This window comes from Rousettus aegyptiacus, unplaced genomic scaffold (assembly GCF_014176215.1).
Source record: "Rousettus aegyptiacus isolate mRouAeg1 unplaced genomic scaffold, mRouAeg1.p scaffold_m13_p_12, whole genome shotgun sequence".
Classification (NCBI taxonomy): Eukaryota; Metazoa; Chordata; class Mammalia; order Chiroptera; family Pteropodidae; genus Rousettus; species Rousettus aegyptiacus.
In genome coordinates this window covers 43,610,043-43,635,462 of record NW_023416287.1, presented here as the reverse complement: position 1 = coordinate 43,635,462, position 25,420 = coordinate 43,610,043, and the positions used below count along the sequence as shown (strand labels likewise).

General features: G+C 47.0%; 1 protein-coding gene across 8 annotated transcripts in view; it reads right to left on the bottom strand.

The window, feature by feature from the left end:
- The window catches only part of EEFSEC (eukaryotic elongation factor, selenocysteine-tRNA specific), a 233,985-nt gene that overhangs the window by 56,201 nt on the left and 152,364 nt on the right, over positions 1-25,420 (bottom strand). For all 8 annotated transcript variants that reach the window (XM_036229795.1, XM_016132245.2, XM_036229794.1 and 5 more), the window contains one exon: positions 4,554-5,210. In XM_036229795.1, the coding sequence (XP_036085688.1) occupies positions 4,554-5,210 (657 nt within the window). The remainder of the gene's footprint in view (positions 1-4,553; positions 5,211-25,420) is intronic.

The window sequence follows — 25,420 nt, the reverse complement described above, 5'->3', positions numbered from 1 at the left end:
TTAATGAACACACACACACAATAAATCTATAGCTCTATGTCCTTGCCTATATATAAATTCTTCATTTCTAGTTTCAATGGTTCATGATTCCTACTTTCAAAAAATCCCTTCAGGTTTTCTCTGTGGCCACACAATTAGAATCTAGATAACATAATATTTCATAGAAACTAAATGCCACGAGAGTAGGGATTTTGCCTTTCTTAACTCATTGTTATATCTCTGGCCCTGAAAACAGTACATAGTATTGTACAATTTTTTTTGAATGACTACTGCTGAATACTTGGTTTTCCTATAGACATAGGAAAAAGTATATAATCTCTATTCGAGGGATACAGGGTTCCTACCTGCCTATCTAGAAATCAGGCATAATGACGGTATGCCTCTTTGTCTTTATCTGCTGTCTAGTACGTCTGTCAGATTCTGAAATATGCACTGTAAAGTATCCCACGGTAATTATCATTCCACTTTTCTAATCAAATTCTCCTTGAATTTCTAATAGGTTTTGTGCTCACAAGTTTGTAACTGTGTTTTCTATCATTACATGATGATATTAATGAAATTAATATTACTACTCATGCTTTTTTTTGTTTATTGTCACCTGACATCTTTTTGTCCATCTTTCTATTCTTAACCTTTATCACTTTGTTTCTTATAAATAGTATATTACTAGATTCTGTGTTTTTATCCAATCTATCAGTCTCTGTGTTTAAATAAGATAACTCAGCCATTCACTTTTAGTATGACTGATGCTTAATTTTGTTCCTTCTGTTTTTGCTATTATTTATGAACAATGTTCTTGTTTTCCTTATTTTTGTTGGTTTAATCAAATTCATTCTAGTTTTTCCCTCTGTGAATGTGGAAGCTCTACTATACTTTTTCATTCCATTCGTAGTTTCTTTCCCTTTCTCCGTGTTCATAATCTTATACACATTTCTATATTTTTACTTGAAAATGGGATAGTAATGATTTCCCTCAGACCAATACATTCTAATTCCCTTACTTCTCTCCCTAGAACACCTTCATTTCCCTTCTCTCTGCTGGGGTGAGACCTTTGGACTGGCTCTGTGAACTTGAGCCCCGCCCCCTAGGACTTGACTCCTAGGGAATGCAGAGAGCAGAAGACTTGTAGCTAGCTATAGGTGATGTCAGACCTTTCCTTGTAGGATGTGTACTCTATTTCAAGACTCTTATTTACCATTTAGATTAGGGGTCAACAAACTATAGCTAGAGGGCCAAATTCTGCCCATTATCTGTTTTTGTATGGCCTTTAAGCTAAGAATGGCTTTTATATTTTCCAATGGGTTGAAAAACATCAAGACTATTTCATGATGTATGAAAACTATAGGAAATTCAAATTCCAGTGTCCATAAGTAAAGTTTACTGGCACTCAGCCACACCCACTCATTTCCATCTTGTCTACGCAGCAGAGGTAAACAGTTGCAACAGAGACTTCCAGGTACACGTTTTAGTTATTTACTTGTATTACCAGTGCGCATCCACTGGGGCATAGTCAAAACAGAAAAAGTGGACTTCTAATGTCACACTTTTAAAGTTCCATGGGGTATGGATACTATTTTATCGAATTACATAGCAAGATATTGTGTTTGTTATTGGCTCTGCTGACAGAATACAGCATACACTGACATCGCAATGTTCTCAGCTCACGGAAAAACAATAGTCAGACAAATGAGAAAATTTCAAATGGTATATTTCATCACAGCATAATTTCTTCACAAAAATAAAAAACGAGAATGAAGCTGCAACCAAAATCAGTTTCCAAGTGGCTCATTTGTTGCTCGGCAAGGAAAGCCACTTCTAGTAGTGAGTTAATTACACTGTGTTTGATTAGAGCAGTTCAGAAAGAGAATCCACAGAAAACCAGCTTGTAAGATGATTAGAAGTGAGGCAAGACCAGTTGCCCAAACGTGGAGCTTTGACACCAACGAGTTAAACCACATGCCACTTCCATCAGCCTTGGGTGGCTCCTGACTGGCCCCTGTGCTTCAGAGAAGGATAAGAAAGCCCTGGGGAAAGGAGTGAAATACCACTCAGGCCCCAAGCTCCAGGATTTATACTTTCACTCTAAGAGTTTAAAAAGTATTAATCATGAAAACAGCAAGCACAGAGTTAGGAACCAAGCACTAATCTCGGGCCCTTACACACTCTCTCATCTCATCCCATAGGGCAACATGGTGACAGTCTCCAGGTGTAGGGAAGTCTCATGACTGCCCCATTTCCACACTAGGGTAGAAAGGGTAGTACTGAAGCCCAGGCCTGCACATCTGCCTAGTCTGCTATACAGCCTAGACCATGGTCAACCAAGTGATCTGACAATCTCTGGGCATTCTGGGTCCTGCTGATAGCAAAAAAGGACACCCCTCACAACTAGCCCACCCTTTCTGTTGCACCTGCACTAAAGTCAGCTCTTATATATGATGTCCTATGATAGGGGGGCTCCTTAGACATAACCCTATGAGGTCAACAGTTCGCTTCTGAACGAACGAAGATGCTGAGATAAAACGGCCGTCCAAGGTATGCAAGTGTTGCAGAGCACAGCTAGGTTTGTGCTCTCTCTGTCTGATCCCCAAGTTCAATGCCTTACCAACCTTACTGGAAAGGAAAATCTCCCAGCAAGGACACTTTAGCTTGAGTCATTTCAGCAGTGTGTATATTTGCTCCTCACAAACCCATACTCCTGTCCTTGAGGGAGATGACTACTGCCCCACCACTGACAGGCCTGTATCAGGGCAATTATATTCATGAACACACCAAGTGGGGCATTACTCCACAATATATATGTCACCACAGAGTAATTATACTTCATAATGCTGCTAATAAAACAAGCTAGATAAATGAGTGATGCATGCTTTATCATCTTCAGAATGAGCCAGCGTCTCAGGGCTGGCCTATGGCTGATGGAGCATTTGCACAGGCCCCCACTTCCCAGGTTGGCCCTCCACACTTCCCAGCAATCCCAGGAACTTAGGCATATGCCACCGCTCTGCAGATGAGAAAACTAACATTCACAGAAGATAGTCCCCTGTCCGGAGAATGGCAGGTAGGATGTAGACCCAGCTCCAGGATCCACACATAGCAACCTTCTGCCTGGCTGAGCTGGAAGGCTGTGCTCATGGAGCTGGGGATCCTGAATTCTGGACCAGTGGACAAGTAAGGAAGGGACTGCTTCTCATGTCCCCTCCCGAGGGTGGGTTAGGTACAGCAGTGGGAGAGGAAGAAGGAAAGGGCTTGAGTGCTCTGAGACTATTAGGAGGAGATGGGAAGGATCTGCGATGACAGAGTTCCAGAGGAAAAAATCTGGGGATCTGGAAGAAGGAGGGGGACAGAGAGGGTGGTGGGTGATGGAAACCCCAACACCGTCTAATGCCAAAGGCCCTGGCACCTTCTCCTAAGCCCCTGCTCAGTATGTATCTGACATTGCACTGGAGCCTGCACTGACTTTGGCAGGGCTAGACCAGAGGGGTGACCTCATCCCACTGTCTGAGGAACAGAACTTCAGGGCCCGCTGAGAGCCTTGGGGCACACCCAACTAGGAGTTTGAGCTACTCAACACTGGAGTCTCAGCATTGCTATGCTTGGTCAACTAAAGCCCAGTCCCAGGCCTACCCATAGCCATCCCTGACCTGCACAGGCCCTCATCCAGGCAGCCAGCCATCCCCAGGGACAGTGAGGTTTGCATGGTCATTCACTCATTTGAGGCATGGCAGGCATGAATTCCCACTCAGACTCTCAGGGACAAATGAAGAGGTTTCCAGGGCTATGGGACCCTTTGTAGGCTCTCTCAGGGAACCAGTCTGTCCACCATAATGACAAGCCTAAAAACTAGACTGACTCACCCATATACTTAAGACCTGCCTCCAGTGACATCAAGTACCCCAGAAAGCCAGCAGCCTGGACTGTGCCCTGTGTCATCTTCTCCTCTCTTGCTCTCTGGCATCCCTTGCCACCATTAGCCACTATTTCCCCACCTCACAGGCTGAGGATAGACTTGACCCAGCCTGGCCTGCATGATCAGCCATGCCCCCTCCTGTGACATGACTGGCTAGAGGAAGATATGGCAGCCACTCTGCCTGATGGAGGCTCAGACCTCACTGAGGACATGAGAGCCAGGGCCTGGCATCAGGATGATAGGGCAGGGCCCAGTCTCCCATCCAAAGGTCAGGAAGGCCCCTGACATCGCTGGCTGTTAGCCCAGGTGAAATGTTACCAGCTGAAACTGGCTTACCTGAGAAGCCAGGCTTGCTGTGCGCTATGTGGGCATCTCCACCACCTAAGTAAGAGGAGGGCAGGGATGGTTGGGCTGTGGTAAATACAGTGGGCTCCCCAACCTGGGTTTAGGCCCCAGCATGATAACTGATGGGTTGAAAGAATTTGGGCCATTCAACCACTGCAGGCCTCAGTTTCCTTGTCTAAAAATTTCAGAGGCTGGGACAAGAGGTCTCTGAGGCCTTCCTGGCTTTCGTCTGGGATGCCAAGCTGTCCAGCCCAGCCACCCGAGAGCAACAGAAGAGTAATGGGCAGGAGGGGCTGCTTACCCGCTCTACGAGGCCATGCTTGTGCTTCAGCTTGTACACTCTGAGCCTAGGCAGGAGGCTCTCAGCATAGTTCTTGTCCTCAAACCCATGCAGCAGGACACCATGGAAGGCCAGCCGGCACATGTTGGCGTGAATATCAGCATCCAGCCTGGAGCCGATCACTAGGCATAGCCGAGGGCAGGTTACAGGCTTCTCAAACTCTACGAGGGCCCACTGCTGCCGGGGGCAGCGGCTTTCTGTGGCCTGGCCTGCCTTCTCGTTGGCCTGGCCACTATCTGTCACTGCTGGTTCCATATCCTTGCAGAGGTACTGTTCCTGGAACAAGTATTCTTGGGAAAAGTCAAAGGTGTCTAGCATAGGCTCGTGGTCAAAGCTGTCAGGGTCAGGGCTAAAGAACATCAATCGACCCATGACTGTCTCATGGCCCACTGTGATGTGGAACTTGGCCTTGGTCTGCAGGGGCCCTCGGAAATATGAGATCTTCTCTACGGAGATGAGGGCTGCATAGACGGTTTGCAGGGACTCAGGGGCACACACCAGGCCACGCTCCAGCAGCTTAGGGTCAAACTGGGTGACACAGATGCCCAGCCGATCTCCTTGCATGGCTGAGGTGACAGGCATATGGAACATCTGCATGGACTTGACCTTCTTCACCACCTGGTCAGGAGTAAGAAACAAAGCTCATGAAACCCATGAATCTTGAAGCTGGGCTCCAGCTGCAGAAATCATTGTCTCAGTGCCACCAACACTCACCTGGCACCTGGCGTGCCAGCCAAGGGGAGCTCTGGGACCAATCAGACTCCCCTTGGCCAAAACAGGCTCCAGACTGCAAGCACGAGACCCAGGTCCATAGGACACCCTAGTACAGGATGTGGGCAGTGGTCACAGCAGACAAATCCTGCACTACCTTCGTTTCCTCCAACCTCCTAGTCCCTGCTCCACACCTGGTTCTATTTCCGTACTTCCTTGACTCCAGCCCTCTGTGTAGGCTTGCCATCTCACGCAGAATAGCCCCCCAAGTTCCTCAGCCTACCAAGCTATGCCCATCTGTCCCTGAAAGCCCAGGCCAAACACCACTGCTCTGGGAAGTCTGCCCAGACTTCAGTGGGCAGAATCTCCATGGTGCCGCCTCAACCCCTCTGAATTGCATTCAGCCTGCTGTGTTATCACTGCCTAATCTATACCTGCCTGCCTGTTAGCCTGTGGGCTTCTCCAGTGCAGGGTCACTCTTCATTCATCAACATAGTGCCTGGGGATCTCCTGTGTGCCAGGCACTGTTCTAAGAGTAGGAATAGAGCCAGGTCTCTTTCCAAAGAGCTTAGTCCCCAGAAAAAATAAAATCACAAATACATTAATATTAGTTAAATGTATACTAATCCAAATAAAACATAATTTTCTGTGTTTAAATATATATAATTACATAATTAAGATATGTAACTACAATAGAATACAATATACAACATAATTACATAATATGTGTATTATATATAACATGCTATAGAGAAGGCCAGGGGTCAGGGGAGGGTCTAGCTTTTTTTGACCAATTGTCAGGAAAGACCTCTGTAGAGGTGATGTCTGAACTAAGATCTGATCATAGGAACAAGCTGTTTGAGGGTCCAGAAAACATTCTGAACAGGGGAACCAGTAAGTGTGAAAGTCCAGAGACTGGAAAAGGTTTGGTGAGTTTGAGAAATAAACAAAGAGGAGAGAGGGCTGCAGCAGAGAAGGCAGGGAGGGGAGGGAAGGCAGGAGGGTTTAGGAGTCGCCTAGGAGTTTAGGCAAAGGAGTAACCTGATTCTATCTCAGCTTCTTAAATCACCACACCAACTCTACACCAGGCAATTTTTGTACCCACAGTCTGTAAATCAGGAACAGACGAGGAACAGGCTCTAATAAACATTCATGATATAAATGAGTATTCCTACTAAGATCCACTATCTCAGGTGAGATGAAATCGTGTTCATGGATTTCTACTTAGGAAAGCAGAGAAATGTATAATATATTTCAGAAAACCTGCCATAAAAAATTGTTAAACTAAAGACAGTTTTGACCTTTAGGTCACAAATATCCCCATCTACAAAGTGGGGTGTATAGAACACTCATTTTCTCTCTGGATAAAGGAAAATGCTATGCTGACACCAGGCCCAGGTCTCGTCCTGGAGAGCCATAATATTCAAGTGTTTGTTTAAAGATCATTAACTACCTAACCAAGAGGTCAGGGCATAGAGAAAGTGAGAAGCACAGTGTCAAAAGCCACAGGCAAGATCAATCAAAGAGAAACATAAAACATCTCTGAAACGGTCTGTATGGGCAATGGGAAACTAAGATTTTCAGGAATGCATCTCAGAGTAACTGGAGAATATTATCTTACACTAAGTGTCTGCCCAGCGAGGTAGGACCTGAATCATAACTCTTCCCCTGAGGCTCACAGCAGCCCTGTCGGCTGTCCTCTGGCCCCAAGTCTACCTTCTCTCCTCCTGGGTAGCTTTCTAAAACACAGGTCTGATGATGCAATTCTTTGGCACCAACATATATATGGGCTCCTAACTTCTACATTGTGACTTTCAAACCTTTTGGATGTAGCTGTTGTGAATGGGAAGATGCTTTGTTCCACTGAATTTCTATGGGAAACCAGTCCTTCCCACCGAGTGATGCTGCTCAGTGTGGATGCGGGCTGCCACAGTTCCAAGCACCCCTTCTGCTTCCGGGGCTCCTCTGCCTTCACTAGAGCCTCCCACCACCAGGCCCGCCTTACAGCTCTTCCTGCCCCACGCTCTCCCAATTCTTTAACCAAGCTTGAATGATTCAGCACACACACCACGGTTCTATATTTCCTTGCCCTGGGCCCATGAAGTCCCTCTTCTATATGCTCCCACCCGGCTCTCCCGCCTGCCCTGCCTGCAGGTAACGACTGCCTTGGATTTGGTGCAGAGGCTACCTGCATATGTAGGACACATGTCTAATCGATAATTTGCTCTCTTTTGTGAGCTGTTGAATTTTGACTTGGCGCACGTGTTGCCAGCACGTGCCGCTCCTAAACCGCTGATGCCATAGAACACACAGCGGGCACAGACCACAACCCAGTCTCCTATAGATGCTCACTTGGGCTGTTTCCAGTTGTGTACCGGAAAACGCTGTGGTGAATTCCTTCTAACACAAGCACTCTGCCTGGTGTACAGTGCAAGGAGGGATTTTGGAGGACGTAGGCCATGCACCAAACTGCTGGGTGGCAGGCAGGGTGAATGAGTGCCCACCTCTACTAAATAAATAAAGTGCTAATGTACTTTGAACCTGCAGGGCCAGAACATGCACCGGGTGCACATCTTCTCCAATATTTGACAGTGTTGGATTTCTGAATTTTTGCTTATCAAATTTGTCTTATTTCCCCTTCTAAATCCTGAAGGCAGGGCTATGGTCTACCCACTGTTGCATCCTCAGTGCCAAGCATAGGAGGCTATTTACAAACCTAGCACATCTGGAAAAGAAATGCCCCTCATGGCAAAGCACACTTGGCAGTCCACTGAGCTGAGATTCTAGGCCTGCTGGGGCCTGGGAGACTCTTTTGTTTATGAGCCTTCCTGTGAGAGAGGGCGGCCAGAGCCTAGTACCACCTGACAGACCCACCCCCACCCATCAAGCTGACCATCAAGCTGACCACCAAGCAGGCTTTATTCGAAGTATGTTCTCTTTTCAACGGGGTCCGTTTTCTTAGGACTGAAATAATAAAGAATGCCTTAAGAGGGCACCATGAAGAACAGAAAGACAAATAACTACAAATCAAGATTTTAAGGGCCTAGACAGGAAATTGTGAAACAGATGTGGACAGGGCAGCGTGGCACTTACTATGGGCTCTTACTAGGTGCATGCAGATAGTATCACCACATGTAGTCACTGGCAAGTCCACAATCTACCAATATGCATTTCAAGAATACAAAGTTCTATCTAGGACACCAAAAATATAGAAAAATAGATAGTTTTTTTTTTTAAATCAACTTAAATATTGAAAAAACAGTCTTTCCTTTCAGGTATTTATTTTCTAGCCATCTCTTCAACAGCTCACTCATCAAATATCTACTAATATCTATGTCAAGTGCTGAGACACTGTATATGTATTCACTCAACACATAAAGTTTCTCCCAAGTACCAGGCGTTGGGATGATACAGGAGTGAGCAGAACAGACAGTTTGGGTCCTATGCTTAGGTAGGGGGACAATTAAATCATCAACTAATAAATGCAGAATTACAAAACCAGGAGGTGCTATGAGACAGAATAACTGGGGGATCTACTTCTTCTAGGGTAGTCAAGAAGGGCTTTCCTGAGGAGGTGGCACTCAAGCTGACCAGTTGGGTGGGAAGGTAACTCCAGGGACTCTAAGCAGAGGGAAGAGCAGAGGGGGCTTGAGCCCCTGAGGTGGGAAAGAACGTGGCCTGTTTGAGGAACTAAAAGGCAGCAAGGCTGGCTGGGGAGAATGAAGTTAGTTTGGAGACACAAGCCAGCCACGTGTGACTTTAGCATGTCTGAAGGACAACAGAAAGCCATCAGCGGTAGTGGGCTGAGCAGAAGGATACCTTCTAATGTGTACTTGTAAAAGATCACTTTGACTGCACAGTATAAAGTATAGATGGGGGGAGGGAGGGAGCTAGAGAAATTAGATAAGGGAAACTAGAAAGGAAGAGACCCAGAGGGTTCTTTCAGGAGTAAAACGAGGGGACATGGTGACAGACTGGATGTGGGATGAGGAGAAACTGGCACATAGAGAAGGACTCCAGACTTCCAGTCCGAGAAACCACCTCACACTATGTGGGAAGGAATGGGGAAGCAGTTTTGGGAGAGGCAGCTGAGTATTCTGTGAACAGGAGATGTCTGAGAGGCAGCACAAGGAAAGGCGGTGGGCAGCCGATGAGCACAGATGCCAGGGTTCTGGGAGGGGTGGAGGTTAGGAGTTGGGAGAAGACTCACACACCGGACTGCCTCCTGCTGTTTCCACCTAGATGTCCAGTGGCATCTTCAGCCTCTTACACCTAAGACCTAATTCCTTCAGTCCTATCCTCAGAAATGGCAGCTCCATGTTTCCAGACACTCACGGGAAATACATAGTTCCATCTTAGCTCTCCTTGCTCTCCTTGCCCAATCAGTCATCAGCCGAACTGGTGAGCTTTACCTTCAAAACAGACCTGAGCCCTTCCCACTGCATCCACTGCCCACCCTGGTCTCTGGCCCACATGGTTTTATTGCCCCTCCCCTTGCAGTTCATTCTCCATAGTGCAGCTTACACATAAGATGACATGACACTGGAGTTTGGCCTCCAACTGTCCACTGGCTTCCCATCTCACCCCCAAAAAGCTAATGTCCTTACTACGACCACAAGGTCCTATGATTGGCCTGTTACTTCTCTGAATTTATTTGCTGTGATTCCTTCCGCCCACCACCGCTGTTCATGTCACTTCAGTCGCATGAGCCTTCTTGCTTCTTGCTCCTTAAATGTGGCCAAGCATGTTTCTACCTCAGAGCCTTTGCATTTGCCAGTGCCTCCAACTGAAATGCTCTCCCCCCAGATATCCCTATTTCTCTTTTTCTCATTTCCTTCATGTCTCTTTATCAGAGTCCATCTTTGACCCCAACAATAAGAGACAGGACCACCATAGCCCCAATCCTCTCTATCTTCTTTTCCTTATTTTATTTTTCTTCATAGCACTAACCACCATCTGACATATATTTGTTTACTCACAGTCTCTCCATGCTAGAATGTAACCTCTATGATGAAGAGGGCTTTGTTTTTATTTTTGCTTTTTTTAAAAATTTTTTCTCTAGTGTCCAACACACTGCCTGACAAACAAGAGATCTCAACATGTACTTGTAGAATAAATGAGTTGAGCCATGGATGGATGCAACATTGTTCCTACCCTAGGACAGCTCTAGTCCAAGTCTGGAATCTGTACATCCACAAAGGTCCATGGAGATACACACCCATGCTATGGGAGGAGGACCAGCCCTGAGACTGGCTGGGCAGTTAGAGGTTCCAGACAACCCCCAGGGTAAGGAGCTTCCTAAGCAGAGGAGAAGCAGGGCTGAGGCTCACGAGGGTCCTTAGTTTCCTTAGCGGTATGCAGTTAGAAGGGCAGCAGAGAAAGTCAGGTGGCAGAGCGGGAGGGGCACTGATGCTGGACACCATCTGAGAGGGACAGGAAGGGATCTCCAGGCAGTCCCTAAGTGTGGCTCCCCGCAGGGCATGGTTGTCTCTTCTTCCCGTCCTTTCTATCTCTCTGGCACCAAGCACTTCTGGGGAAGGGAGGAATGCAGATCCAGGGAGGGAGGGAGGAAGGAATACATCAAGCAAGCAAATAATTTTTAAAACCTAAGTTCATGCTTGCTAAGCAGTTTGGTCCTTTTTGATTAACAAAGAAGCTTTATTATCATTTGGGTCAGTTATTCTTCATAAAAACCCTATAACGCAGGTCAATATTTTTACATTCAATTTTATGGATGAAGAAACAGAGGTTTTTGATGTCTCCAAGGTCACAAAGCAAATAGGCTGACACTTGGGACAATAAAACCTGGGACGAAAAAGAGGCCTGACATTCCACAGCCCTGTACCCTGACCAGCTGAGCAGAAACTGCACCATGGGCTGGCTGGAGCTTGGGGACAGAGTGGCTCTGCCCTGCCAGGAGCTGCAGGGTCTGGATGACTGACAATGTAGAGAGATGCCCCGACGGCATGAACCCAGGAACGTGGCCCTGGAGGAGTGGAGGGGAGATCCCTCATCTGCCACAGAGAGGGGAGCCCTTCTTAGACATGGAATAAAGCCCGGAGTGTCAGGCCTGCTGAGGCGGAGGCAGACGTAGCCCAGCCAAGGTCAGCAAGAGAACCCTGCTGGCAGAGCCTAGCAGACGGTTTCAGACCTGACTTGTCTGGTGTCTGTCTTTGGGTAGCACAGTACCCCTAGCACAGCACAGTACTTCCAGCATAGGACACTCAGGAAACGTCTGCTGAAGGAGAGATGCAAATGAGAGAGCAAATGAACCCCTTCTATCTCTGCTCTCAGTCCTGAAACAGTTACTCTCTCTGATTTTCTGAGTATCTACAACTTAGTCTTCCAGCGTTCTGAGGACTCTGCAGGATACTGTGCCCAGAGGACCTGGTCTCTCCCTCTGAGAACACTGAAAACCTTCAATGGAAGCAACTCAAGGTGGGAATCATCAAGTACTCACCCCTGCTCTCCACAACACCTTGCACAGAACAGCAAGAACCCAACTAATGTTCCAATGGACTTCAGTATGTCACCAATGTGACCCACATAGAGGTAAGGAAAACACACTCCACACCTGTTGGATACCTACACTGTGAAAAAGCTTACAAAGCTAGGTCTATATAAGTCTCCTAACATTCTTTCAGGTAGCTAACCATGATCTCAGTTTACAGACAAGGAAACTGAGTCCTTAGCAACCAGATCTCCCCATCATTATGAGAGCCAAAATCTCTTACTCTATCACACCATAAAAATATGTCTATTCCACTGTGGAAGCCCAAAATGATGCACAACCACAGCTGTGAAGTTCACTTGCATGCAGGGAGGTCTTTGGCAGCATTGCCTCTGTAGAGTAAGAAATGGACAGGCCCAACATCATCACACAAACTGTAACAGAACAGCAGTGCTTGGGATCCTCCTGGCATTCTAGAGAAGCAACAGACGCTTAAAAGAAGTGAGCAAAACCCTGTGCCTAGTAGTCTTTTTGATGTACCAAGATTTTTGTAATAAGGGTACTGGCTGTAATGAGATTGGAACTCTATTACCTATTGTCATTCCATTTATGAGCCTAGGAGCTCCTGGCTATGCCAAAGGCAAGGGTTGGGGCCTTGCAAGTTCATCTATCTTATTCAATAAAATGTAAATCGAAGAGGAAAAGAAACACACAAGGTTTGACACTAATAAGCTTACAGCAAGATCAGTTACTTCAATTCAAAGAGGTTCAGACTGGAAGGGGAAAAAACGAAATAAGCTTTTAAAGATCAGTCTAGGTTTGGCTCCATCAGACCTAACCAATTTTGTTTAATAATGTTTCAATTTGGCTGCTTTTATTTCTCCCTCTTCCAGCTCGGTACAGATAAGACATCTCCTACCTAAGGCATTAATTAATTGTATCTTACACAAAAAGCCAAACTCAGGGCCCTGCACGAGGAGAGGGTACTGTGGGCCCCTGAGGCCTGCCAGTGCCTCCCAGGCTGCTTTGGACCCCAACTCCCCTGGCGCTGCCTCTAAGGCTTCAAGAGCTGAATGCCATGTGAGCTTTGGGGATTCGATTCTTATTCACTTTTTTTTAAAGGAATAAAAACAATTCAGAAAAGTACAGAGATTCAAATGATATAATAACTACCTGTGTTCCCACCACCTGGAATTGACACCAAGATTGTCTTACTCGTATTTCTGTCCAAATGAAGTCCCCTAGTCACATTTCCCTCCCTCGACTCCCCTGTAGCAATTACCTTCATGAATTCTTTATGTGTCCTCCTATTTTATACATTCACACCCATGTATGTGTCCCTGAATAGCATATATATTTGTTAGTTTATACAAATGGTACTATATCATTGTTTAACTTTATTTGTCTCCTTCCTTCTGTATTGTTTTAGATATCTATTCATATTGAGATATGTAGATTTATAGATCTATATAGTTATATAGATCTAGATATACTTATCTATCTATCTATCTATCTATCTATCTATCTATCTACCTACCTACCTGCCTACTTACCTACCTACCTACCTACCTACCTACCTACCTGATACAGGACAGGACAAATTCCTGGGAGTGGGGAGCTCAAGCCCTGCACTGAGAGAGAAAAGTATTCTTTGCTGAATGCAAGAAAGAATTCAAATGCCCACCAAAGTCAAAAGAAAAGTTTATTAGAGAAGGGAAAATGCAAAGACAAGAGAAAGCAAAGACAAAAAGCCAAGACAAGTAAAAGTCTTGAGTGCAGGTGAACACAGTTTATATAGCATCCTTAGTTTCTGTGAATTATAGTTGAGAGACATCATTTACCCATTTTCCTTTGGTATGGGCATACCAAGAAGTAGTAGCGTGAAAGGCCTGCTGGCAATTCCCAGCCTTTGATCCATAGGTTCCCCCATGATTTTAGCCATAGGGAATGAATGATTCTATTTTGTGTAGAGCGTGATTTAAAGACTCTCTTTTCCCTTCAAGGTGTGGGAAATGATTTGTTAGCAATCCCAGCAGAAATCTTCCTTTGTTCTGCTGGTTTCCTCTGAGTCTGGCTGCAGGGCTGATCAGCATATTGCAGTCTCTGAATGTAGCTTGATTTAATTTTTAGTTCTCTTGCCTCCTCCATACACTACATCTATCGAGGTTATTTCTTTATACTGCTGTGTAGTATTTCCTTCTATCACATCGCCACCTTTTATTTATCCACACCCTTATTGAGAGCTACCGGGTTGCTATTTGTCAATACTATAAATGTTGCAGTGACCATTCCCGTATGCATCAACTTGCACAAATGCACAGAGTTTTTCTAGTGTAAGTACCTGGATGGAAAACTGTGGTATGAGAGACATATTTTTGGTTTCACTAGGTCTTACTGATTGCTCTATGAAGTGGCTGGCTTACATTTACACCCCTACCAGCAGTGCAAGAAAGGGCCTCCTCTCAACCCTTACTAGCCCTTGGTTTTGCAGGCTTTCAGCTGTTGCCAGGCTGATAAATTAAGCGTGGTGTCCCACTGCTGTCTTAATGTGTGCTTCCTGGATTAAATAGGCTCTGTGGAGTTGACTGCAAAGACCAAGTATTAAAAGCTCCTCACCTACTGTGACCCTGCCAGGCCCAACTCAGCACTTCGAGGAAGGGGTGATGCGCTGTGGAGGCAGGGAAGCAATGAGGTGGGGATCTGCACAGGCCTCTCCCTGTTGCCCTGGCCCTCCTCCTAGGCTTGCAGCCCTCTGGGCACCAGTGCCAGGAAATGTGGTCCTGGCAGCACTTAAGACACTTTTTCTCCCACCTGACCCGGTCTCCAGGGAATTGTGCAGGCTGACCAGAGGTGGACTCTGTTCTAGGCTAAAATTCCATCGGGGCCTCAACAAAAGACCAATTGTCCCCTGGGGAGAGAGAAGAGGAAGCCAGGGTGAGGTTCCTCTTAAGAGATCCCTCCTTAACAATGAGAAATGCCCCTACGAACAGGAAAAGAGGATCTTCAGAAGCCCAGGCACCCACAGACAACCAAAGACCCAATTCTAGGCTCAGAGATGGAACGGGGCTTTGCCTGTCTGTGTATCTGTCTGCTTCAGTTCCCCCTCCCAATCCCAAGCAACCAAGCCAGGCCCCTGGCCCCAGCTGTGATCAGTGTTGCCTAGGGCCCACGTACATCTTCCCCATTTGCAGGCCTTCCCACCCCTCTCCTCCCCCCTCCAAGCCTCTTAGCCCCAGGCCAGCTCAGGTCATCTGCTCTGAGTCTTGGAGCACCCTACAACATTCCTTACAGCACTCACAGCGCCTTACCATAATTTCCAATAGGTGCCTGTGTGTTTCATTATTTTCTGTGGGGCTCCCACACGAGGTGGATGAATAGCCGCTGTAGGCAAGCTGGTTTTATTTTGCTCACTGCTGGTCCCTGCACAGTGCCTGCCCCATGGTGGGCAATCAAGGAGGGAGGGAATGGATTTGGTTCCCTATCATATAGCCTGCCAAAGGCCGCTGCCCCTCCATGGTGACCTCACAAACAAAAGATGATTATTAACCTCCCATTCGCTGCAACAATGGAGAGCCATAAAAGTGACAAGGGGCCTGCCAGAAAGCTTTATGCTCCTCCTCCCAGCCACCCTCCACACATTTGTCATCCCATAAAACTTTAAATTGAATTACACCAATGCGTGAGTCTTCTTTTTTCCAGACAACTGGGGCCTTGTTTTTAATGACATCCCTTGGCTTTGGGAGAGGAGGGGTACAGTAAGGAATCCTTGGGAAGTAAGCCAAAGGAGCCGGCTTTATCTTCAGGGCTGAGCCCAGAACAACTATCACTATGGAGCAGTGAGCACAACACAACCACACCACATCTGAGAGCCCTGAGCCTCCACAAGGAACTCCGGTAAACCTGGGTCTCAAAGGAACAGGTACAGGCAGACAAAAAGGTACTCACAGCCGTGAGGCTCCCTTTTCTTTCAGCTGGACTTATAAAAGCCACATTACCTCCTGCATGAGCACACCCCTCCCCCACACTCCTCTGCTCCCAGGTGGGCACACTGGGCCCTTCACTCTATTTTGGGCAAGTTTTGTAACATTTCCAAGTCTGTTTCTTTACCAATAAAATGGGGCTGATGTGTCCTAGGCCACAAGGATTCTGTGAAGATTTAAGAAGGAAGCATGAGCTTAGTATCTAGCAGAGTACTTGGTGAGTACCAGGCCCTCATTGAACATGGTGGCCCCAACCCCCACTGTGGTCACAGCCTTTGGCTTCCTCTTTCTTCATCCTTTATCCTAGCCCATAAGCTGGCAAATCCTGACTTGGAAATGTCACAAAACTTGTCCAAAGCTCAGAGCTAGAGTGAAGGGCTCAGTGTGCCCACCTGGGAACAGGGGACTATGGGGAGTCACTTGACTCACACCCCTCTTCCTGTTCACTGGGCCTCATTTCTCACTTAGACTCCTGCAAAAGCCACCCCTTCCCCACATTTTTCCTAGGCCACTTGCCTAGTATAGGGGCCAGGTCACTCACTCCCCACTGGGACCCAATGGACATCCTCTCTAGCCTGGCCTCCTTCTGCATCCATTGAGGGCTCTTCAGAGCTTTCGCCTGGGCCCCCAGCTCACCCCACGCCTTTGCGCCTGCTTGTTTAGCCATGCCGAGTGCCTGCCTGATCACCTTTCACAGTGGACGTTCTTCCAGGTCCATCTCCATTGTCATTGCCCACATTCCCTCACCTGGGTTTAACTCAACACATATTTGAGTAGCACCTGCTGTGAGGTAGGCCCCACACTCAACACTGGGGATGTGGGAAGTCGCAGCCCTCACCCTCCACTTGCTCATTGGCAGGGGCAGATATGTAAAGTGCTACTGAGAGAATGTAGCAGGTTGAGTGCCATGTGAGGGGTTCAGGGGTCGAGCAAAGAGGAGGCAACATCTAAATTGTGTTTCAAAGGATGAGGTCAAGCCAACGAGGTCAGGAGAGAGAAGACAAAGTGCAGAGTGCAAAGAGTGATGAGCGTGTTGTGGGCAGAGATGTAGGGGGAGGGGCTCAGAACAAGAAGAAGCTGATGCTGGGGCAGGGCCTGCCAACAGAGAAGGGACTCAGCAATGAGGCTGGGATTCTCATTTCTTGATACCTACCAGGAAGAAACACGTACACCTGTGTACGAGATAAGATGGTCAATAACCAGTACGGGTAAGAACCACAGAGATTAGACAAGAATCTGAGAGTCCATCAGTGGGAAAGGGTGATGTGAAATATGAAACGTCCACACTAATGAATACATGTGGTGGCTGGGTGGTATAGTAGCTCTGCATGTCGGGAGGAGGTGAGATCTCTAAGACCAATATTGGGCAAAAGTAGAAAAATGCAAAAACCATATACATAACACATTTACAAAATGGCATTATGTATTTAGATGAAGATATACATATATGTAAAGCATAAAGAGAGTTTAGAATGATACACTCAAAAGAATTAACAGGGGTCTCCTCTACATGGGTGGCGAGGATAGGGTGCAATGCAACAGGCCTTTTTCCCTTAACTGAAAAGTTTCACTTTTGTTCCAAGAAGGCGTTCATGAATTCATTGTGTAATTAAAATTAATTCTTTAAAAATAAAAAGACATTCTAATAAATCAGATTTAATAAAATTAAGTCAAATCAATTCACTCAATAAAAATTGACAGCCACTCTAAGCCAGACTCTGGGACAAGAGAAATGGAAGATGGAGCGTGGGGCAGGGCAGCTGACAGAAAGAGACATGTTTCCTAGTCTGCCAGCTCAGTGTCCTAACCATAGACTTGAGCCTCTTCCCCAGAAATACCCTGAAGCCACAGCCACAGGATGAAGAGCCAGAGGCCCCCTTACTAAAGTTTGGTCCATCCCACATTCTTCACATGGGAAACTGAGTTAACTCTGGCTAAGACAGCTGGCACAGGATGGGAGACTCTCATTCCTCCTGAAAGCTCCAGAAACAGCCATGCCACCTACAAAGAGGGCAAGGAAAAAGGAACAGTGAAAGTCTCTGAGCACTATGAAATAAAAGGGAAAGTAGCAAAATGTGAGGTGCAATGCTCAGAACAGGCCCAGCTGTACATAGCACCTAGTCCAGCAGCCAGCTAGCGGGAGGTACAGTCCCAGACCAGGACCAAGAGCCAGAAGTTGTGAAGACACCGAAATGTTCTGTCCCAAATTTGAGCAGAACCCCCTGACCCCCAACTCCAACTAGGTGCCCAATGGCAAGGGCCTATTCCTTATGCAGTTACCAGAGGACCAAAATAAGGCCCCCATGACCACCCCCCACTCCCATTGGTTGCTTAAGATCATGCTGGTCTGGCCTTTCTAAAAGAGCTAATCACTTCTGAATTTTATGTCCAAGAATACCACCTCTAGGAAAGTCTCCAAAAGGCAAAGATAGGTCATTCAAATATTTAAAATATCATCTTAACTATAGAGAGCAGCTGCCTCTGGGTCTGGGTGATGGGCTACTTGGTGAGGTTTTTTTCCTCCTAGTTTCTTTACACTTTACAGAAATTTCTAAAGTAATCATGTGTTGCTTTGATTTATGGAGGAAAGTTTTTTAAAAACTTAAATTAAAAGAGAAAGACAGACCATCCCGCCAGGCTGCAGTGATGTGTCGAACCTGCAGAAAGACTGTCAGAGTCCTTTCCCAGCTAAATGCTCTTACCCAGACAGCTTGTTGGGTGGGCATCCTGCTTCCACGATGTTCTCTCCGATCCTTACAATACTCTCCATTTGATAGATGAAGAAACAGAGTCAGCAACCTGCCCAAGGTCACTCGGCTGCTAAAGAGTAAAATGACACAAACCCAGTACTGGCAATGACTGGCATAGCAGACTGGCCCCAAATTTGGAGCAAAGTGAGGAAGTGGTCACAAAGATGGCTTGGGTTTTGTCAGTAAGGCTTGCAAATCCTGCCCTCAGAAAAAGGAAAGGGACGTTGCCTCTCTTCCCCAGGAATGAAAGCTTTGCAGAGATCAGAGGGTCTGGGCCAGCAGCAGCAGCTGTGGGACCCAGGACCAAGGGGATGACTTAAAGAACCCCGGCTCCAGGAGAAAACAGGGCCACCAATGAAGGTCTAGAAGCTCAGCCTGCCTGTAATAAGTAAAGCTGCCTTTGAATGGACTTTGTCTCTTTTTGTCAGGAAGCTGCCTTCTAATTTAAAAAGAATAAGCAAAGTAAGGTCTGTCCAGGAAGGAGAGGCAGCCTCACATTTGGAAGTCTTGAAACAGTAAAAGGAAGGGTACCCTTTGCCCAAGATTTTTTTCCTCCTTCTTTCTATTTTTCTGTATATTATTTTATATTTTCCAAGTTTATTTTTAGCCTTCAATATTAGAATTTTAAAAAACTTTGAAAGCAAGCATCAAATGTGTTAATTTTAAACTCAAATACATCACCTGGAATTAATTGCGCTGAAAACCAGAGGGCCTACTATGTGCCAGGACATTCAAGGAGTTGGGCCTATGGCCAAGTACCTGACAGGCAAGCAGGGCTGCGGCAGGGAGTTCACAAAAGCAGGCAGGATGGAAGTGTCAGAAGTTGAGTATCAGCAAAGAAAAGAGCAACTTCTCTCTCTGGATCCTTCTTCCCTCTGAGGTCTCTCAAGGAAAGCTTCACAACAGAGGAAGGAGCCGCTGACCCAAGGAAACTTGTGTTTTGCACTAGACATGGAGCCATCCAGGGCACTGTGCACTCCTCGGTACCTCATGCTGAGAGCACAGTGCACAGAAGTGCCCAGAAGTCCTGAGAGACAACACGATGTGCTTCTGCCTTTCCTAACAGGAGAGAAGAATAAATGCAGGATGGTGCTTGAAACTGCCTGCTAGAAGTACAGAATTTCTTTGAAGTCCAAAGTTTTAGGTTTTAAGACTCATGGCACACTTTTTCTACACCATAATAGATCCATGTTTGCTTTAATATAAAAATAAAGTTTAGTATTAACTGCTCTGCAAAAACTGACACTATAGGGAACTGACTTGCTGGCCCTAGGCATTCAGTCCCTGGCACGTGGTGACATTCACCCCATCCCCTAGTCTCAGAGCAAAGGGAGAGAAAAGAGGGAGGGATACATTCAGTTGAAAGAATGTGAGCACTCATAGGCCTGGGAAAAGAGGCCCAGGCAGGCAGTGACTGCCACATGACCCCCTTGCACTTACTGCCAGCCTGGAGCACATCAAAGTGGAGTGAGGAGCCCACTGTCCCTTTAGTACCTTATTTCAGCAGCAAGCCTCAGCTGGTGTGAGCACCTGTCACACTGAGGGAGGCTCATATCCAGAGATACATATATGCTATCCAGCCCTCATCTTCTACTTCAGCATGGGAACATCAGGCAGTCCCAACACCAGTAGAGCCTTCTGAGGCATGGGATGGTGACAAAGAGGGCAGCTGCTTGAGGGGTTTTTGAGGGAAGGTGCACTCTCTGTGGTACTTGCCTTGGGGCTAGCTTCAGAAGGTAGCCTCAGGCCAAGAAATTGCTCTGGCATGGTAGGGAGCACTCTGCTTTGGAGTTAAACATGCTGGCCAGCTCTACCACTTTCCAGCTGGTCAACTTTGGGCTCTTTATCCTCAAGTCTCAGCTTCCTTGTACATAAAATGGAGATGATAACAGCTGCAGGGCTGTGGCAAGAATTAAGAATGATGTAAGTAAAGACTAAGCACAGCACCCAGCATTTGCGAAAGAGTAATTCTTCTTATGATTTTGAGTAAAATTATAAAATTGTGGGGGATAGCGGGAGCAGAAGCAAACTGCATCTGGAAGATGCACTCTTGCCAGCACTTCAAGCAACAAAGGTCGAAGGCCCTGACACCTCAGGCCAGGCACCAAAATCCCCAAGTCACCATCTTACATTGCGCAAATGGTCCGAGCCAGAGCCAGCAAAATGCATGCGCTTAGTGGAGGCAGAGGAAGCCACCTTCGCATCTGCTGTGTCTGGCCCTTATGAAGCCATCAGCAGGAGGTCCCCAAAAGTTGGATGACCAGATGGACTCAGTTTCAGTTTCCATGTGAAAAGAACTCTCCAAAGGTACAGGCAAAGCTTGAGACTGCCAAATGTTTTCCTGGATATCTGGAGAGATTTATCTAATGTGAACTACTGCTAAACATATATACACACACCTTTTAAGTGGGGCTAAAGAAGCTCTTCCCCAAAAGTAGGTTATGAATTTATAAGTACTTTCCCAGAAAGTAGACTGGGATAAGAATACTAAATATTATCTGAAAAGTTTAGTTTAACTAACGTTAATGAAAATTACTTTGAACATGTAAATGGGAAATGTTTGAATGGCAAAATGTCAAGGAAATAAGGTGCTACAGGGTGGGGTAGAAAAGCAGCACCCTACCAGCGTGGAGAGTCAGAGGGAACTTCCCATCGAGGTGATAGTTACATGTCAAAAAGCAAAGAAGGACAAGAGGAACAGTACAGGCAAAGGTGGGGGATGGGCTGGAGCAGTGTCCAAATCACCCCTGCTCGGCCGGCTCCGGACCTCAGCTCCCCCACCATTCCTATTGCCCCCTTGGCCCAGCGCTTCCTGCCCTGGCTCCAAAGTGCCCACCTCAAAGGCCTGAGGGAGATGACAACCACAAAATTCCATGCCAAGTCTTTGCCCCATCAGTTCAGCTGCAGCTCTCTCTATTCGAATGGCTCATGATATGTAGACATTCTGGTAACATGCTAACCAATGGGCCATTGGCCAAGGTTAGCCTTTAGGTGACTGGTAACCTGCTACATGAAGCTTGTAAGTGGCCTATTCTTTCTGTTCTTAGTGTCTTTAGGCTCCCCTACCTTCCTCTGCCTGGCTGCTCAGTCTTAGCTGAAGCTCCACTGCTTCTAGGCAGCCTTCTAAGACTACCTTGGGCACCCAGGCCTCCTGTGCTGATTCCTGTCATTGTCCCCCTCACCCTGACCCCCACTCTCACACTCACCACTGCTTACATGTAGTAAGTACCTCCTATATCCCAGGCAGTGTTCTGGTAAGCTCACATGTATCCACCTACTCAGTCCTTACAAACACCTAAGAGGTGGGTCCTACTGTGACCCATACTGTGCCGGGGGGTCAAACTGGGGCCCAAGGCCACCTGGCTCAGCAGTGGCAAAACCAGGGTGCAGGATGTGGAGGCATGGTTGCAGACCCTGTCCTGAAAGCCCTGAAAGCTGTCCAAAGTGGAAACATAGTGGGTATTACTGCCCTACTTGCCCAGCCCACAGGGCCCTCCTGACCACATGGTCCTGCTAATAACTCTTTGTGTCCTCCACCCCAGGAGGGAGCCTGGTACATTATTGGTGGTAATAACTACCACATGAATTGGAGATGCAATGGTTAAGAAGCAGATTTTGGAGTCAGACTTCCTGGGTTCGAATTCTACCTACTATGTATGTGGCCTTTGGCAAGAGATTTCACCTCTATGCTTCCTTAAACAGAGAATGTACCTATTTCCATGGGCAGCTGTAAAGATTATATTGAGATAAACCGTGTGAAATGATTAGCGTGGCATCATAAAAACTAGAAATTGTTCAATGAAGATTAGTGATTAACACTGTTGCTATTACTATTTCATCATCGATAGAAGGAGGATGAACACCCCAACCTCATCTGGATTACTGTAACGATGACATTACGAGATGTGGGGCACTCAACTGAGGCCTGGCACAAAAAAAGGACTTGCAGTAGCAACATGAAGAAGGGCCCTTTGCCAGCTTCTTTGAAGCCCATAGACAGGAGTTATAAACTTTTCTGTAAAAGGCGGGATAGTAAATATTTTAGGCTCTGCGGGCCACAGAGTATCTCCTGTAACTCCTAAATTCAGCCACTGCAGCACAGAAACAGTCACAAAGGGAAAGCTCTATTTACAGGAAAAGGCAGCCAGCCACAGTGTACTGCCCCTGCCATACACTGGGGGCCAGGCCACTCTGAGCTGAAATTCCCAGAACAGAAACACCAACCCTGTGCTGCAGCAGCCAGACATACCTGGTCAGATCAACACGCAGGGCATCATGGATGCTGGCACACTTGGGAACATTCACCCAGCAGTCATTTTCTGAGCACCTACTCTGTTCTTGGCATACCAGGCAGAATAAGGCACAGCCCCTGCAGCTGAGGGGTCAGCAACCTGTGAGGGAAGGCAGCACTAGAAATGGACATTTGGTTCAGTCTCCTCATCTGTAACCTGGACACAGAATAATACCACATGTTGTGAAGCAGAACAAGGACAATGCCCGGAAGCCCTGGTGGGGACTGGAGTGATTGTTATTTTTACTTGTCTCCTAGGAAGCAGAGGGATAGGGCAATCCACTTGAGATGACTTTCAGAAGCTTAAAGGCATAAGCTTTGTGCAAAGTCTGTTTGAGGTAGAACGGGTAACTCACAGGCCAATGTGAGTCATGTTATATCGCAAATAACAATCGGCCCATAAATATCCATAATCCCCAAGGTAATTTTCCCAATCTCACAGCAGTAATGGAGCCACCCTCACTCATCAAGGCATGAATATTTACCATTCTCTGGCTTTACTGCTCTTGATCTGGGTTCAATTTTGCAAATTAAATTGAGGGCTGTGTGGATAGAGAGATTATAGAAGAGCCTCCTGAGGCCTGCTGTCCCCAGTGAGGGAGCCGGCCAGCGTAAACCGGTTCCTTCCTGCTGGTCTAGGACTTCTGCCTTGAGGGTCAGAAGCAACAGAAAATGAGAGGAGGGGTTGTGGGGCAGCGGGGGGCGGGGGAGGGCGGGGGACGTGGGGTGGTTGTCAGGACTTTGGAAAACAGAACAGGAATAAAATGGCATTTAAAACAGAAACTCATTCCAGGTGGGAAAGCTGTGAAAATACCCAAGTTTCTCTCCCTGATGGCCAAGAAGAGTTTGCAAGTAGCCAAAAGAGCAGGCACTTTACAACCAGACAGACCTGGGTTCAAAGCCTGTCCAGGACTTGAACTTGGGGCATGTCATTTTATCTCTCCGGGCCTCAACTTCTTCATCTGTAAACTGGGGCTAAATACCACCTTCCTTCCACAGCTGATGTGAGAATGAAGGACATGCTATATATACCAGATGCCTGGCCCGGAGCACTCACTCAGTGCGGCAACACGTTGTCACACATCTGTTGCCTATTGGCACATATCATGTGGGAAGGGAAATGAAATTCGGTCATGGACCAGAATGGCAGAAGCAGTGATGCTGGCTAATGGGGAAGCTCTGACTTGTGGATTCACAGCCACACTGACCCAGGGCAATCCTGCCACAATATCCAACCAGCATCCTGGCAACAGTCTAGGTGGATTAATTAAATGCCTGGAATAAGACTGAGAAAAATCCTGACATTTCTAGCCAGGTCAGCTGGTAGAAGGGAGAAAGAACAGAGCATTCTGTACCTTTTGCTTTCCTGGGTGAGGGGGGCAAGGAGAAAAGAAAACCAAGTGGCAGAGCAGGAATAGGGCGGTGGGTGCTATGACAGGCAGCTCAGGAAAACTGCTGGCCTCCCGCAAACTCAGGACATCTATCTGCCCACCACAAGACCTGACTCCCTAGAAACCAAAAGCCAGAGATGGAAAGAGTCACTTAATATGCCTCAGCTAACCTCAAGGCTCCAAAAAACCAACTGGAAAAAAAAAATCTGTGTGACATTCAGTCCAACGAACCTTTGCAAAGGACAGCACTACAACTTTATGAGCATCTATGATATTGCGGGTATCAGACAAGTCCATTCATAAGAATACCCTGGACCCACAACAGTCTGTGGGGAGGGATTCCAAGGCAGGTTTTACGTTTCAGGACCATGAGGCTCCTGGACTCATGCACCTCGTACAGAGTCACAAAGTGCTGAGGCCAGGAGAGGCACCCCTGGCCAGGGGGCCTCCTATGGATGGAGCCTGGTGCATGCCCTGAACTATGCCAAGTCTAGGTGACATGGATGAATCAGACATAACCAGCCACCACTGCCTGGAGCCTCCAGCCACCTGACAATCTGCTTGCATATACCACGTGGCAAGAGCTGGCCTAGTGCGGCAGAGAGAGCGGGAGAGTCTTGAGGAAAGGACCTGGTTACCACCTGGCAGGGAACTTGGGGTGGAAATCCAGAGGGAAGGTGACGTTTGTGCCGGGTCTTGAGGATGAGAAGGCAGCTCAGGCATAAGAAAGGATGCATAGAAGTCATGAGACAATGAAAGCACAGTGCATGAGAACGAATGGTTGCAGCTGGGGCTAAAGCCAGCTGTTCAAAGCTCCAGAGGTCATGCCAAGGAACTGGAGCTTCCCCCTGCTGGCAGGGGAAGGCCACAAGGCACTGTGGCACAGGGGTGAGGGGTGATGAAGTATAAAAGTCAGAAGGACCCCTGTAGTAGGCCATGTGATAAAACAGCTGATGGAGAAAAAGACTGAGGGCAAGCAAAACAGAGGGCAGAAGCTAGAACTGGCACGTGGGACACTGGGTCCAGAGGCTGGATTTTTGTCTTATTCTCGATGACAACCAGAGTGCTTGGGATGTGTCTGGCACACAACAGGCACCAAATCAGCGCTTGTTGAGTAAATGAAAGAGCAGAGCGAGAGTCTAAAATCAGGGAAGCATGGATGAGAAAAAGAAAGGGCCACACACAGACTGGGGAAGGCAAGGACACTTGGACAACCACCATGTGTCTAGACAAATAAGAAGCACTACTTCTTGG